We start from the raw sequence: 14,074 nt of genomic DNA, 5'->3' as shown, positions 1-14,074 counted from the left end.
CCAAGCAATACAAACAAGTCACATAACCTCTCTAGACTTCAGCTTCCTCTTCAGCTGGGTGGAAAGCAAACCTACAGCTTCCCCCAGTTGTGAGGAAAATCCCAAGCAGTATTTAAGATGGAGCTTTCAACCCTGACATGTGAACAAGCATGACATCAAATTACTGTTATTATTGTTGTTGTTAAGGGGGTAAACAGTCGAATTTCCAGCTCCCCTAAAGTCATCACAGGCTCCTCCTGGGTCTGACAGCCCCACCCCTGGGCCACTCCAGCCTGGCGGTGCCAGGTGAATGCTCAGGTATGCGGAGGCGGGATGGCCCTGGGAGGGCAGGGGGGAGGGGCCAGCAGCCTGAAAAGGTAAAGAGAGCTGAGAGCAGGGCAGAACCTGACCGGCAGGTGAGAGATCTGGGTCCTGGAGGGGAAAGGGGTGAGGAAGGAAGGGCTGGGGGCCTAGACCCCTGGGTCTGGGGGAAGAGGGATTGGGACCAAACCCGTGAGTCTAACGGAGGAAGGGCTGGGGCCCAGACCCCTCGGTCTGAGGGAGGAGGGGTTGGGGGCCAAACCCCTGCATCTGAAGAAGGAGGGGCTGGGACCTGAAGCCCTGGATCTGAGGGAGGAGGGTTTGGGGCAGGACCCTTAGGTCTGAGGTCAGGAATTAGAGGTTCCTGCAGGCCAGGTCAAGCCCTCACATATTCGCTGGCTCCCAGGGCACTTCCAGGTGGGCAGGAGCTCACTATTCTCAGCACCATGAGCACCACCACCAGGTAGGTCTCCCCTGCCCACTGGGCCCCCAGCCCCATCACACTTGCCCCCAACCCCTCACCCATACCCACAGATCCTCTTAACAGCAGGCCCCCCTCCCCCAGCTCTGGACCCAGCCACTCAAGAGGATGCCTGGGCTGCTTCCCTCCCTGCCCAGTCTGTGGTTAGAATCTCTCTCTCTGGAGCAGACAGGCCTGGGTTCAAATCCAGGAACTCCCACTCAGCAGTGGTGTGACCCTGGTGGAAGAGTATCACCTCTTTGAGCCTTAGCCCTCCTCTGAGAAACAGGGGCATTTTTTTGAGCTTAGCAGGATCAAGCATACACAGACCTCAGCAGAGAACCTCAGGACAGCAGGTGCTCCACTCACAGGACCACTGTTGCTATTGTTGTCATTATCTTGTAATTAAATATTGACGCTTACTAGAAAATCGGGGGATGGGTAGAATGCAGACTCCCAGAATGAGCAGGGGGAGGGCGAAAGAGAGATGAGAGAAAATGGCTGCATGACAGGTAGTGAGCTTTCCAGCCCAGAGATAATCAAATTGTCAAATCAGACAGGTCTGGTAGGAGCAGGATGAGGAGTGAGATGAGAAACAAGAATTTGGCTAAAAGGGTTTTTCAGTTCCCTTCAACCCTAACCCCACCTGAGTACTTAGCTTCTGCTATTTCTGAAGAAATAAGGATTCAAAAATTCCTCTTAGAGATGGCTCATGCCTGTGATCCTAGCACTCTGGGAGGCCGAAGCAGGTGGCTTGCCTGAGCTCACGTGTTCAAGACCAGCCTGAGCAAGTGTGAGACCCCCATCTCTAAAAACAGTCAGGAGTAGTGGCGGACGCCTATGGTCCCAGCTATTCAGGAGGCTGAGGCAAGAGAATCACTTGAGCCCAAAAGTTTGAGGTTTCTGTGAGCTATGACTCTACAGCACTCTACTGAGGGCAACAAAGTGAGACTCTCTCTCAAAAAAAATAAAAATAAAGAATTCCTCGTAGAGATGGTGATCTAGAGGAAGTGGTTGGGGACAGGAGAGAGAAAAGGATGTGGCCAGAAAACTCCTGGTGCATGGGAGTGGGAGGGGAAGAAGATAATTCCCTATCTACCCCAGATACTACTAAGGCTATTGGAATAGTTCCCATTTATTGAGCAACTATTTGTACTAAGCCTTTTGCATCATCATAAGAATGATAATAATTATTGAGGCTTCAGAATAAGTCAGCTGCATTATCTGATTGAATTTGCCCAACAGCCCCACCAGATGGATGCTATCTTACAGAAAGGAAAACTGAGGCAAAAGAGTTTCTATTCCCTACCCAGGGTCTTATAGCAAGGAAGTAGCAGACAGAGAATTTGAATGTAGCTCTATGTGACAGTAGAGACCACACTTCCCACCACCAGTACCACCACCTTACCTGTCTTCTTAAAGTCCCACTCTGGCCCTGAGCTCACCTGCTCAGAACGCTCCATGGCTCCCCATTACCCTCATAGTTAAGTCCTTGCTTCTCTGCTTGGCATTCCCATAGGACATGTCCCAAATTTCCACAGTCCCTCTCACCTCCTTTTTTCTTCAACAGTCCAGAAGCTGCCCCAAAGCCAAGTGCAAAGTCCATCTATGGTGAGTATGGGGGCAAAGAAACCCTAGGCCCCCAGAAGGTGGATCTGGGGAAACTGAGTACCTGGCATCCAAGGTCTTGGAAGAAGAAAGGCTGGGCACCCAGATTCCTGGATCTGAGAGAGGAGGGGCTGGGGCCCAGACCCCTGGGTTCATTCTCCTTCTCCCTCCACAGAGCAGAGGAAGCGTTACTCCACTGTGGTCATGGCCGATGTATCTCAGTATCCAGTCAATGTGAGTCTGGGCTTTTGTCCCAGAGTGTTCTAAAGGAATCTTCTACTTAAAGGTGGTGACCTAAGGAGATAGATAGGGCTGTTGAAAGCAGTTGGGTCCCAAGCAGAAAGAATGTAGGAAACTCAGTTTGCTCATCAACAAAACAGATTTCCTCTGCCTTGCCTCAGACATGGATCTGAAGTTAACGACCTCAGTTCTTCTCAAATCTGGGACCCTTTCCTCTGGACCAGCTATTGTGCTGGACAGGCAGGCCACAGGAACAAATCAGACACAGTCCAGAACAAGCAAGGTGTACGCAAGGTCCAGACATACTGACATAGGGTGCCAGGAGCTCTAACTGAGGTGCCAGAGGGAACCGTGGGAGACCTAAGGAGGCAGTTAGAAGGAATTAGATATAATCCCAGGGAGCCTCCAATCTTGGTGAGAAGGCAGACACAGGAGCTGTTCCCTCCAATGAAGAGAATCAGAGGGCAGGGAGGAGGAGCAGATTTGTGGAGCAGGTGATCCAGGAAGGCTTCCTGGAGGAGTCATGGTTAGTCTGCAGCTGGAAGTCCGACTTTAGGGGATTCTGAGACCACCTGGCATCATCCCAGCACTCACTGCTTTCTCTGTATCTTATGTCAGCACCTGGTGACATTTTGCCTGGGTGAGGAGGATGGGGTACACACTGTGGAGGATGCCTCCAGGAAGCTGGCCGTCATGGACAGCCAGGGCCGAGTCTGGGCACAGGAGATGCTGCTGCGTGTGTCCCCCGACCACGTCACCCTGCTCGACCCAGCCTCCAAGGTGCCAGGGGGCACGTGGTTGGGAGCAGTGTCCGGTCTGCGTGTGCAGAGACTTCAGGGATCTGTGTGGGAGTCTTAGCTCCTACATGCCCTTCCTCTGGGTACTCTGGCAAGGGACCCAGCTCCCCTTTCTGAGCCATACTGGCCTCATCTGTTGAACCGCGGGTGTTTCTTTCTTCCCATTCCTAACCTCGTGAGGTTGCCCTGCCCAGAGCTGGTACCCACTGGGCTGCACTGCCGTTGCCATTTAGTAGTAGTATCGGTGTTAGGCCTCAGTTTACCCCGCCATGCCACCCGACAGGAGGAACTGGAGTCATACCCGCTGGGCGCCATCGTACGTTGTGATGTGGTCGTGCCACCCGGCCGGAACCACTCGCTGCTGCTGCTCGTGTGCCAGGAGCCTGAGCGTGCGCAGCCGGACGTGCACTTCTTTCAAGGCCTGCGCCTGGGGGTGAGAGCACTGCGGATCCCATCTGTAGCCCGGCGTTGCCTGGGAGCTAAGGTGGGGTCAGGGCTAGGAGTGGGGACGAGATCTGGGAAGAAGTGCTGGTAGGGAGGTGTTCGAGGACACCACGCAGGGCCAAGATAGAACAGAAGGGCTGGATGTAGTGGGAGGCTGAGCGCTTGAGTACTCCTAGGACTTGAACAGAACTTGGAAATGACTATGGGGCACCATGGTCTGGGTAAGAGGACCCACCCGACTGGGTTTCATGGATAGGATCGTGGCCTAAGGAAGGGATAGATTCAGGGCTTGGTCGTGCATGGCTCCTCAGGCGTGACAGCACATGGCCTGGTAATCCATCAGGAGTGTGGCCCGGGCGGGCAGTGGGTAGGGCGTATAGGAGGCGTGCCCTGATCGCGTAATTGGCAGGCGGAGCTGATCCGCGAGGACATCCAGGGGGCTCTGCACAACTACCGTTCGGGCCGCAGCGAGCGCAGGGCCGCGGCGCTCAGGTGAGGGCGTTGGAGAGGGAGAGAAGAGGGAAGGAGGTGGGCGGGATCTCTGGAAGCCAGTTTCCCCTCTGTGGGACTCAGTGCCCTTACCTGAGAAATGAGCTGATACCACCAGCCTAGAGCGCAATGTACCTATCATACAAGCTGACCCCTTCTCCAAGACACTATTTTCCCCTGTCCTACTGCTCGACTTCTCGCCCTTCTGGCCTCAGTTTCCCTTAGAGAGGTTCTCCCCTCCCCATATAGGATTTCTCCCTACCTCTTTGGGTTTCTAATTGACCCTTTTGAGCCTCAGGGCCTCTCTTGTTTTAAGCAGTTAATTTCCTCCTCCCTGGACTCTTCACTTGACTCAGACTCAGTTTCCCCTTCTCCCTCCGCAGGGCCACGCAAGAAGAGCTGCAGCGCTGCCGCTCGCCTGCTGCAGAGACCCCGCCCCTGCAGCGCCGCCCGTCGGTCCGCGCGGTTATCAGCACAGTGGAGCCGGCTGCAGCCCGCGGGAGACCCCAAGCAGAGCCCATTCCTGAGGCCCAGGAGGCGCCAAAGCCTGTCCCAGCCGGGACCTCGAGTAGCGCGGACCCGACCTCCCTGGATCTGGGTCCCCGGGGTCCAGACCTGGCCAGTCTGCAGGCGGAGCGAGACGTGGTGAGCGCAGAGAGGCCAGGACTGGGGGCTGGGGCCACTTGATTGGAGGCGAGGCTAGGGCATGGGTACCAGACCCACTGCAGGGCGGGTCAATCATGTCAATCATGTCAGACTCTGGGTTCTGGAGGCGGGACTGGGTTCAGGAGTCGGTCTTGGCTCCCTGGGGCAGACGACTAGGTTCCTGGGGCTTTTCTAGGGTGATCTGTTTCTGGGCTTCAACAGGATTGAGTGGCTGGGACTCAGGAACGCAAACGTTCCCCTTCTTTACCCCCAGGACATCCTGAACCACGTGTTCGACGACGTTGAGAACTTCGTGTCGAGGCTGCAGAAGTCGGCGGAGGCGGCCCGAGTGCTGGAGCACCGCGAGCGCGGTCGCAGGACCCGGCGCAGGGCAGCCGGCGGTAAGGGACGTCCCGCGTGAGATGCTGCATACCCTCGCTTCTCCCAGGCTCTCCCCTCTCGCCTCCTGCCAGGTCTGTCTTCTCATCTCGATCTCACTGGGTGTATACTGTCCCCTCTCTCTGTCTGACGCTGCGCCGGTGACCCTATCCCCGCGCCTGCCCCCTACGAGCAGACGGGCTGCTAACGCTACGGGCCAAGCCCCCCACGGAGGCCGAGTACACCGACGTACTCCAGAAAATCAAGTACGCCTTCAGCCTGCTGGTAAGGACGCGCGCGTCCCGGACGTCGGGAGGTGGAGATGGAGAACCAGACCAGTTCGCGCCCCGATACCTACACGTTCCCCCCCACCCCAGGCCCGGCTGCGCGGCAACATCGCCAACCCCTCGTCCCCAGACCTGCTGCACTTCCTGTTTGGACCCCTGCAGATGGTGAGCCCCACCCCCACCCCAACGCCCTTAGCTTCTAACGCAGCTGCAAGAATCTGGGTTGAACTTGGAGAGGGTCTGACGTTACGATACGCCTGCTTTCGCTGCCCTGGCAGATCGTGAACACTTCTGGCGGCCCGGAGTTCGCGAGCGGCGTGCGGCGGCCGCACTTGACGTGCGAAGCCGTGGCACTGCTGCGAGACAACGTCACTCCGCTGGAAAACGCGCTCTGGATCTCGCTCGGGGATTCATGGACCCGCCCAGGGTAAGGGGCGGGGCTGGGAAGCAGAGGGCGCAGTGATTGGAGGAGCATGAGAAGCTGGAAGGAAGTGGGGCGAGGTCATTGTGAAGAAGGTGGGACTAGGAGGAACAGGATTAAAGGCTAGAATTAGCTGGGGAGAGAGATTTAGGGCAAATGCCAGGATTCTATTGGGGAAAAGACCAGAAATTTGCGTGAAGGAAAGGCTTAAGACTGAACGAGATAATCAGTTGGAACAAAAGACGGGCTTAGAGCCACCGGCAGGATGTGAGTGGGGGCGGGGCTTCAATAAATGTAGCAAGGCTACGTGGAAGGGCCCCAAGGTCTACAGAAGGTTGTGTTTGTGACTTCGGAGATCCTGAGCATTTGTAGACAGAACATAATAGGGAAAGGAGTAAAAGAATCAGAAGTGAGAGTTAAAGGCTGAACCGGGCACTAGAGTGCAAGTGCTGTATTTAGAAATATAACTGATGGGGCGGCGGCGCCTGTGGCTCAGTCGGTAAGGCGCCGGCCCCATATACCGAGGGTGGCGGGTTCAAACCCGGCCCGGCCAAACTGCAACCAAAAAAAAAATAGCCGGGCGTTGTGGCGGGCGCCTGTAGTCCCAGCTACTCGGGAGGCTGAGGCAAGAGAATCGCTTAAGCCCAGGAGTTGGAGGTTGCTGTGAGCTGTGTGAGGCCACGGCACTCTACCCGAGGGCCATAAAGTGAGACTCTGTCTCTACAAAAAAAAAAAAAAAAGAAAGAAATATAACTGATGTGAGTTGGGCTTAGAGAAAAGAGGCGGGGTTAGAATAGTACGGATAGGATAAGGATAAGCGCAAGGGAAAAACTTTAGTGATGTTAGTAACAGGTCTAAGTCGGGCCACACCAGGATCCTTGAGCCTTGGCCCTGTCCCTGGCGGCAGGCTAGGGCTACCCCTGGAGGAGGGACCCCCATACAGCCCCGAGTTCTACAGCGGCTGGGAACCCCCGGCCACCGACCCGCAGGGCCGCACCTGGGAAGACCCAGTAGAGAAACAGCTACAGCACGAGCGGAGGCGCCGGCAGGTAAGGCTGAGGCTTTCCAGGGAGCAGCGAGCTCCCCTCAGGTGACACAGCAGGAGGGCCAGCCGATAGGGGCACAGGCCAGCCTTGCCTGAACCTGTTCTCTTACTTCCTGCAGCAAAGCGCCCCCCAGGTCGCTGTCAATGGGTGAGTGTCTGCCTCTGAGCGGGACAGGGGAGTGCCTAGGAGGGTTGTGTCCCAGGAGCTCCTGGCACTGACTTCAGCCCCTCCCATTTTTTTCTGCCTTTTCCCGTCTTCCTGGTTCTTCTCAGGTGGGTGAGGTGGTGACAAGAGGGCAGGGGCTGGGAGAGGGGGGAGAAGCAGGGAGGGAGGGGAGCAGGGTCTAGATTTCTGGGCCAATGGGAGGAGGGAGTGAAAGCCCATATGCCAGGGCTTAAGGGAGGAAGGGGCTGGGAGTGGGTAAAATCAGAAAAGTGGACCTGTGAGTCCTCAAAAGGTGGAAAGAAAGCAGGAAAACTCCGTGCCCTGGTCCCTGCAAGGACAGAGCTCTGGGTTTTAGAAGAGGCTGGGGAATTGGACTTCTGGGTTTTGAAGAAGAGCTCAAGTCTATTTGGGATCCTGGAGACCCAGAGGAGCAGGCTTGAGACTTCAAGGGCATCGGGGCAAGGTTCTGGGGGAAGTTAGGAATGGTAGCATCTCTGGGCCCTAAGAGAGTAAAAGCTTGGGGAGCTAAAGTCTTGTCTAAGTCCCTGCTGGATGTCAGACTGGGCGGATTTATGGGTTAAAAAGTTGAGGAAATTGGGCAGTGCCTGTGGCTCAAAGGAGTAGGGTGCCGCCCCATATGCCCGAGGTGGCAGATTCAAACCCAGCCACGGCCAAAAACCAAAAAAAAAAAGAAGTGAAGAAATTGAAGCTTGAGACCTAGACTCCTGGGTCCCTGGGGAAAGAAAGAACTAGAGACCCAAACTCATGGTTCTGCTAAGCAGTGGGAGTTCAGACTTGGGAGTCCTAAAGGAGGGTGTAGAGGGGCCAAAACTCTAGGGTCCTTAGGCAAGCAGATTGGAGTGAAGCAATGTGGGATGAGAAGAAAACAAAACAGAGACAAGGGAGGGTCTAGAAGTTCCAGACAGAGGGTCTTAGCAGGGACAGCGTGCTGGGAGCTGCTGGCCCCACACAGGGGGTGCCGCGGCTCTGAAGACCCCCCCTCTCCCCTGAACAGGTAGGCCTGATCCGGGCTGAGGTCTCTCTTATTGGGGTTCAGAGTTGAAGTCTTGCCCTGCCCTCAGCTGCCTGGTTTTGCAACCCTCCTCCCTGCTCCTCTGGCCTTTTGAATCTTGAGCTTGACACCTCTTACTTTTAAGCCACATTTTCTGAGCCTCAAGTTCTTTGCAGGGAAATTGGGAACAATGATAATCCCTTCCAGGAAGGTGATAAGTCTTTGATGTTCCAGGGACTAGTAGTTAAGACCTCAAGGCTGGCCAGGTGCAGTGGCTCACGCTTGTAATCCTAGCATTCTGGAAGGCTGAGGTGGGTGGATAGCTTGAGCTCACAAGTTCAAGATCAACCTGAGCAAAAGCGAGATGCCCATGTCTACTAAAAATAGAAAAATTGAGCCAAGAGGATAGCTTGAGCCTGAGTTGGAGGTTGCTGTGAGTTATGATGCCATGGCACTCTACACAGGGTGACAGCTGAGACTCTGTCTTAAAAAAAAAACAAAACAAAGCTCAGCCGGGGGTCCTCAAACTTTTTAAACAGGGGGCCAGTTCACTGTCCCTCAGACCGTTGGAGGGCCAGACTATAGTTAGAGTTAGAGGTTGCTGTGAGCTGTGTGACGCCACGGCACTCTACCCGAGGGCAGTACAGTGAGACTCTTGTCTCTACAAAAAAAAAAAAAAAAAAACTATGGGCTCGGCGCCTGTGGTTCAAGCAGCTAAGGCGCCAACCATGTACACCTGAGCTGGCGGGTTCGACTCCAGCCTGGGCCCGCCAAACAAACGGCTGCAACCAAAAAATAGCTGGGCCTTGTGGCAGGCACCTGTAGTCCCAGCTACTTGGGAGGCGGAGGGAGGAGAATCGCTTGAGCCCAGGAGTTGGAGGTTGCTGTGAGCTATGATGCTACGGCACTCTACCCAGGGCAACAGCTTGAGGCTCTGTCTCAAAAAAAAAAAACTATGAACAAATTCCAATGCACACTGCACATATCTTATTTTGAAGTAAAAAAACAAAAGGTGAACAAATACAATCGCACCTCCTCATGTGGTCTGCGGGCTGTAATTTGAGGACCCCTGCTGAGTGACTGAACTCAGGTTCAAATCCAGAGGCATGCAAAGTAAAGCAATTACTCAGACACAAACTGCCTGGGTCCCAGGCTGATTATGCCACTCTCTTGCTCTGGAACCTTTACATCACAGTGCTTTGGCCCTCTCATCTATAAAATTGGAGATGACAATGGAGTTTCTGGGGGAGAAAGGACCTGAGGGTCCAAATTCATGGGTCTGCTAAGGGTTGTCAAGGCTCAAAGGAGTAGGGCGCTGGCCCATATGCTGAAGGTGGTGGGTTCAAACCCAGCCCCGGCCAAAAACTGCAAAAAAAAAAAAAAAGAAAGAAAGAAAATAAAGAAAATCAGCTAATTATGTGATAGACTTTGAATAGCACCTGGTGCACAGTAAGTGCTACATAAGTGATAGCTACTGTTTTTATTATACTCATGAGTTGTCATGATACAAGAGCCCAGCACCTAATAGATGCTCAATAAACAGCAGTTGTTTCTAGCTGCATGATCTGGGGCAAATGATTTTCTCTCTCTGAGCCTCAGTGATCTCATTTATAAAATGAAAGTGATGATATGATAGTACCCATATCATATGCTGACAGCATGATGCCAGGCAAGGTGGGGAGCAAAATATATTCAAGCTATTATTCCAATTTCAGATTTCTAGTAACAGTATTAACCTGATCCCCGGCTGTGCCCCTGCTTGGCTCTAACCCCAGCTCACACCAGCACCCTGCAGCCCACGGCAATGGGGCTGGTTGTCTCCTTATCTCCAAACCCTCCTGCTTCTCCTCAGTCACCAAGATCCAGAACTGGAATCTGAGCCCCACTTGGAGCCAGAGCCAGCAGGAAAGTGGGTCCTGTGTAATTATGACTTCCAGGCCCGCAACAGCAGTGAGCTATCGGTCAAACAACGGGATATATTGGAGGTTAGTAATGTACAAGACTGAGGGACTTAATTGGCCGGAGCTGCAGACCCAGGCTCTGAGCCCTCTCATATTGCACCCAGGTCTTGGATGACAGACGCAAGTGGTGGAAGGTCCGGAACCAGCAAGGACAGGAAGGCTATGTACCCTATAACATCCTGACACCACACCCTGGACCCCAGGTTGACCGCAGCCTGGTGAGGAATGAGAGGCTGGGGGCAGATGTTGGGTCCTGAGAAGTTCAGGTATCAAAGATATTGACAGAGGAGGTGACAAATTCATGAAATTTCTTTCATTGGATTTCAGTTTGTTTTTTTAAATGATTTCCCGAAGAGGGAGGGGCTGGGGGCTGGGACTCTGAGGCGTCTCCCTGATGAAGGTACTCTCCCCGCTTTTCCCTCTAGGATAGCACTCCTCCTGCCCCACCAGCCCTGGCCCCAGCTCCTACTCCAGTTCGGCCCCACTGGGATAGCTGTGATAGCCTCAATAACTTGGACCCCAGCGAGAAAGGTGAGCAGTGAGGGGAGCAGACTTTGTCCTCGCTTTCCAGACAGGGAATCCGCGGCTCCGAAAGAGGAAATGGATTCCTCACCCATCCTGGGGACGCTGGAGGCTTCCGACCCTGTGGCCCCAGGACCCCTCGCCCTGACTCCCTCCCTCCTGGTTTCTCACCTGCAGAGAAATTCTCCCAGATGCTCAGTGTCAACGAGGAGCTGCAGGCCCGCCTGGCCCAGGGCCGTTCGGGCCAGAGCCGCGCAGTCCCTGGGCCCCGCGCCCAGGAACTGCAGCTCAGCCCGCGCTCGGACGCCTCGGAGGTTCGCGCCTGGCTGCAAGCCAAGGGCTTTAGCTCTGGGTGAGTGAGGAGCCAGTTTGTGGCAGTAACCTAGGCAAGCTGGGAGCAGCGCGTTCCGATTGGCCCGGAGTCGGGAGACCGCGGGGAGGTGGCTTTGGCCAGAAGCAAGGGTCTGTGGGGATGGAACCACCCATGGCAGGTTGTGATTGGCGTGTTTCTCCAAACTCCGACTGGAGTCCTCTGGAAAGTGCGGCCCCCTTCTGAAGGCAGGGTGCAGCCACGCCCTGCAATGGCGCATGGCAAGTGGTAGGTGGGGCTTTACTTACGTAGCGCCCTGGTTTAGCTAGTCTTGTTCTGATTTGACAAAGGGCAGGTGGGCATGGCATGATTAGCAAAGCAGGCCAGCATAACCAGTGATTGGCTCCCGTTGCCCTCAGGACCGTGGACGCCCTGGGTGTGCTGACTGGGGCGCAGCTTTTCTCGCTGCAAAAGGAGGAGTTTCGGGCGGTGAGCCCGGAGGAGGGCACACGTGTGTATAGCCAGGTCACTGTGCAGCGCGCGCTGCTGGAGGTGAGCTGGGGTTACTCATTCCCAGGTTGAGACGGGGTGAGGAACGCCAAAGCCTGGGAAACCAGGGTCCTGATTCCCCCACCCCACTCCAGGACAAAGAGAAAGTGTCAGAGCTGGAGGTGGTGATGGAGAAGCAAAAGAAGAAGGTGGAAGGCGAGATGGAAATGGAGGTCATTTGACACTTCTTGGCTCCTTTGCAAAAAGTGACAAGGCCCCGTAGGAGAATGGACTCTTCAGACTCTTCCCACCAGTGAAGTTGATCCTTTGAGGGATTGCTGATCAGTCCCTGCCCTGGTCTTCCATCCTAGGGAACACACTGAACAATCCTTGCTGGAGTTCCCTCCTGAAAATCTAGACTGTCTGGGGGAGGAGGGGGCAGCGCAGAGACAATTTATAGAATGCACTAGTAGGCATCCCCAGAGAGGAGGACTCAGGAGCCCCGCGCATTGTAATATGCTGCCCAGTCTATAAACAGCCTCCTTTTAGCGGGCAATGTCAACTGCTGTCCCTTCTCTGCCTGGCTACCAGAGACCCCAAAAACCTGCCCATCTCATAGGAGGCTGTCTCACCTCTATAGTCTCTCTCAACCTTTTGCTTCACCCCTAGGGTCTCAACCCAGGCTTCCTACTGACCTCTGAGCCTACAGCCTATTCCGTCCTACAGCTTGCCCCATTTTGTGAACACCATCCCCTGCTCAAAACCCTTCCCTGACTGCCCATTGTCCTCTTAGCTCTGTAGCCCACCATTTGAGGCCTTGCATGTTTCCTTGCCCACCTCTCCAGCCTCATCTCTCACATCCTCATTCCTCTGTGCATTCTGGTCCTGCCCTGCTCCACTCCCAAGCTCCCCCATCAGATTTCCTTCTGCTCTCCAGCCTGTCTCCCTGGAGTTCACTTTTTACCTGAGGCACCTGATAGCACCCTCCAGAATAGGACAGAATCAGAGAAACAGCCCAGGCAGGAAGAAGCTCTGACTCTCAGTCCTTACTTTTCTGCCTCCTGCCTCAGTTTCCAGGAGCCTCAGATATGTCCTATTTATTTATTTATTTTTTATTTATTTATTTTGAGACAATCTCAACTTTGTCGCCCTCAATAGAGTGCTATGGCATCATAGCTCACAGCAACCTCAAATTCCTGGGCTCAAGCAATTCTCTTGCTTCAGCCTCCCAAGCAGCTAAGACTACAGGCACTTGCCACAGTGCCCTATTTTTAGAGATGAGGTCTCACTCTGGCTCAAACCTGTAAGCTAAGGCAATCCACCCACCTTAGCCTCCCAGAGTGCTAGGACTACAGGCCTAGAACCTGACCATTTTAGACATCCAAGACCCCTTTCCACATCAGCCCTGCCCCTATCCCCTACTCACATACCTGCCTTAGCTCCCCATGGTCCATCAGACAAAATCTAAGCCCCAGCTTGGGGCCAAGAATTGGTGACTGCCAGGCTCTTTGGCTTCCTAGGCTATAGGGCTCTCATTCCCTCTTCTTACCAGGCCTCAGTTCATGCTGTTCCTTCTCCCCAGAATAACATTGGCCCTAGAGGGTGTGCAATCATCCTTCAACTTCTTGGCTGGGGCCCTGCCCCTCATTTCTAAGAGAGGTACCAGAAATGCAAGGGACCCAAACCTCCTTGCTGCATTTCTCTTACCTCCATATGGCCTATGGCTCACATATCTAGGCTCACATCTAGGCTGCAAACTGAAATGTCCATAGGAACCAGACAAGAGACCCGTAAACCAGGCTTCAGCCCTACTCCCATCACAAACCAACTCATGGAAACATCCTGGCAGCCACATCTTCCTATATTCCCAGGATCTGACCATTTCTCACCATCTCCACTGTCATCACCCTGGTCAAAAACACCATTGTCTCTTGTTGGGATTGTACCAGTAATGTCTTCATCACGAAGTCCCAGTCCGTTCTCAGCACAGCTGCCAGAAGGACCAATGAAAGCCTGCCACCCGAGGCCCCTTCACAGCCCAAGTCCTTACCAGGGCCAAATCTCTGCATGGCCAGCCACTACCCACTAACCTCATCTACCCTCTGCTACTTCCTCCAGCCCTACTGCTCCTTCCTGCACCTCAGCACAGGAGGCATGCTTCTACTCCAGGCCTTTGCACATGTGGTTCTCATCATCCAGAGGACTCTACCCTCAAACACCTACACAGTTCACTCGCTGTGACCTCCAAGTATCGGTGCCAACCTAGACCACCCTGAAATAGGTGCATGTGCCCCCCCTGTCCCTCCATGGCACCACCACCTGAAGCACATTTGCTTTAGCATCAGATGTTTCCCTTCTAAAAGGTATTGGGTCTTTGCCTGTTTTGTTCACTACTGTCACACCAGAGGGTAAAATAGGACCTTGTAAGTAGAATGTGACCAGCAGTTATTAAAGAAGGGATGACTGAACGAACAAATCCCCCATCTAAGACACCTTCTAC

General features: G+C 54.2%; 1 protein-coding gene across 1 annotated transcript; it reads left to right on the top strand.

Annotated features, from left to right (window-relative positions):
- Positions 1-414: 414 nt before the first annotated feature.
- EPS8L1 (EPS8 like 1) lies at positions 415-14,064 on the top strand. The gene is made up of 19 exons (XM_053608036.1): positions 415-763; positions 2,331-2,371; positions 2,544-2,602; positions 3,227-3,388; positions 3,689-3,838; positions 4,259-4,341; positions 4,722-4,983; positions 5,258-5,384; positions 5,558-5,646; positions 5,739-5,813; positions 5,927-6,075; positions 6,977-7,118; positions 7,234-7,262; positions 10,145-10,277; positions 10,358-10,471; positions 10,679-10,784; positions 10,953-11,127; positions 11,505-11,637; positions 11,730-14,064. Exons 1-19 carry the CDS (start codon positions 747-749, stop codon positions 11,814-11,816), a joined length of 2,133 nt encoding a protein of 710 aa, XP_053464011.1. The 5' UTR covers positions 415-746; the 3' UTR covers positions 11,817-14,064.
- The last annotated feature ends 10 nt before the right edge of the window (positions 14,065-14,074 follow it).

The sequence above is a fragment of the Nycticebus coucang genome, chromosome 10 (genome assembly GCF_027406575.1).
Source record: "Nycticebus coucang isolate mNycCou1 chromosome 10, mNycCou1.pri, whole genome shotgun sequence".
In the NCBI taxonomy this organism is placed as follows: Eukaryota; Metazoa; Chordata; class Mammalia; order Primates; family Lorisidae; genus Nycticebus; species Nycticebus coucang.
Note: the sequence above shows the minus strand (reverse complement) of the source record. Positions and strands in the feature narration are given on the sequence as shown.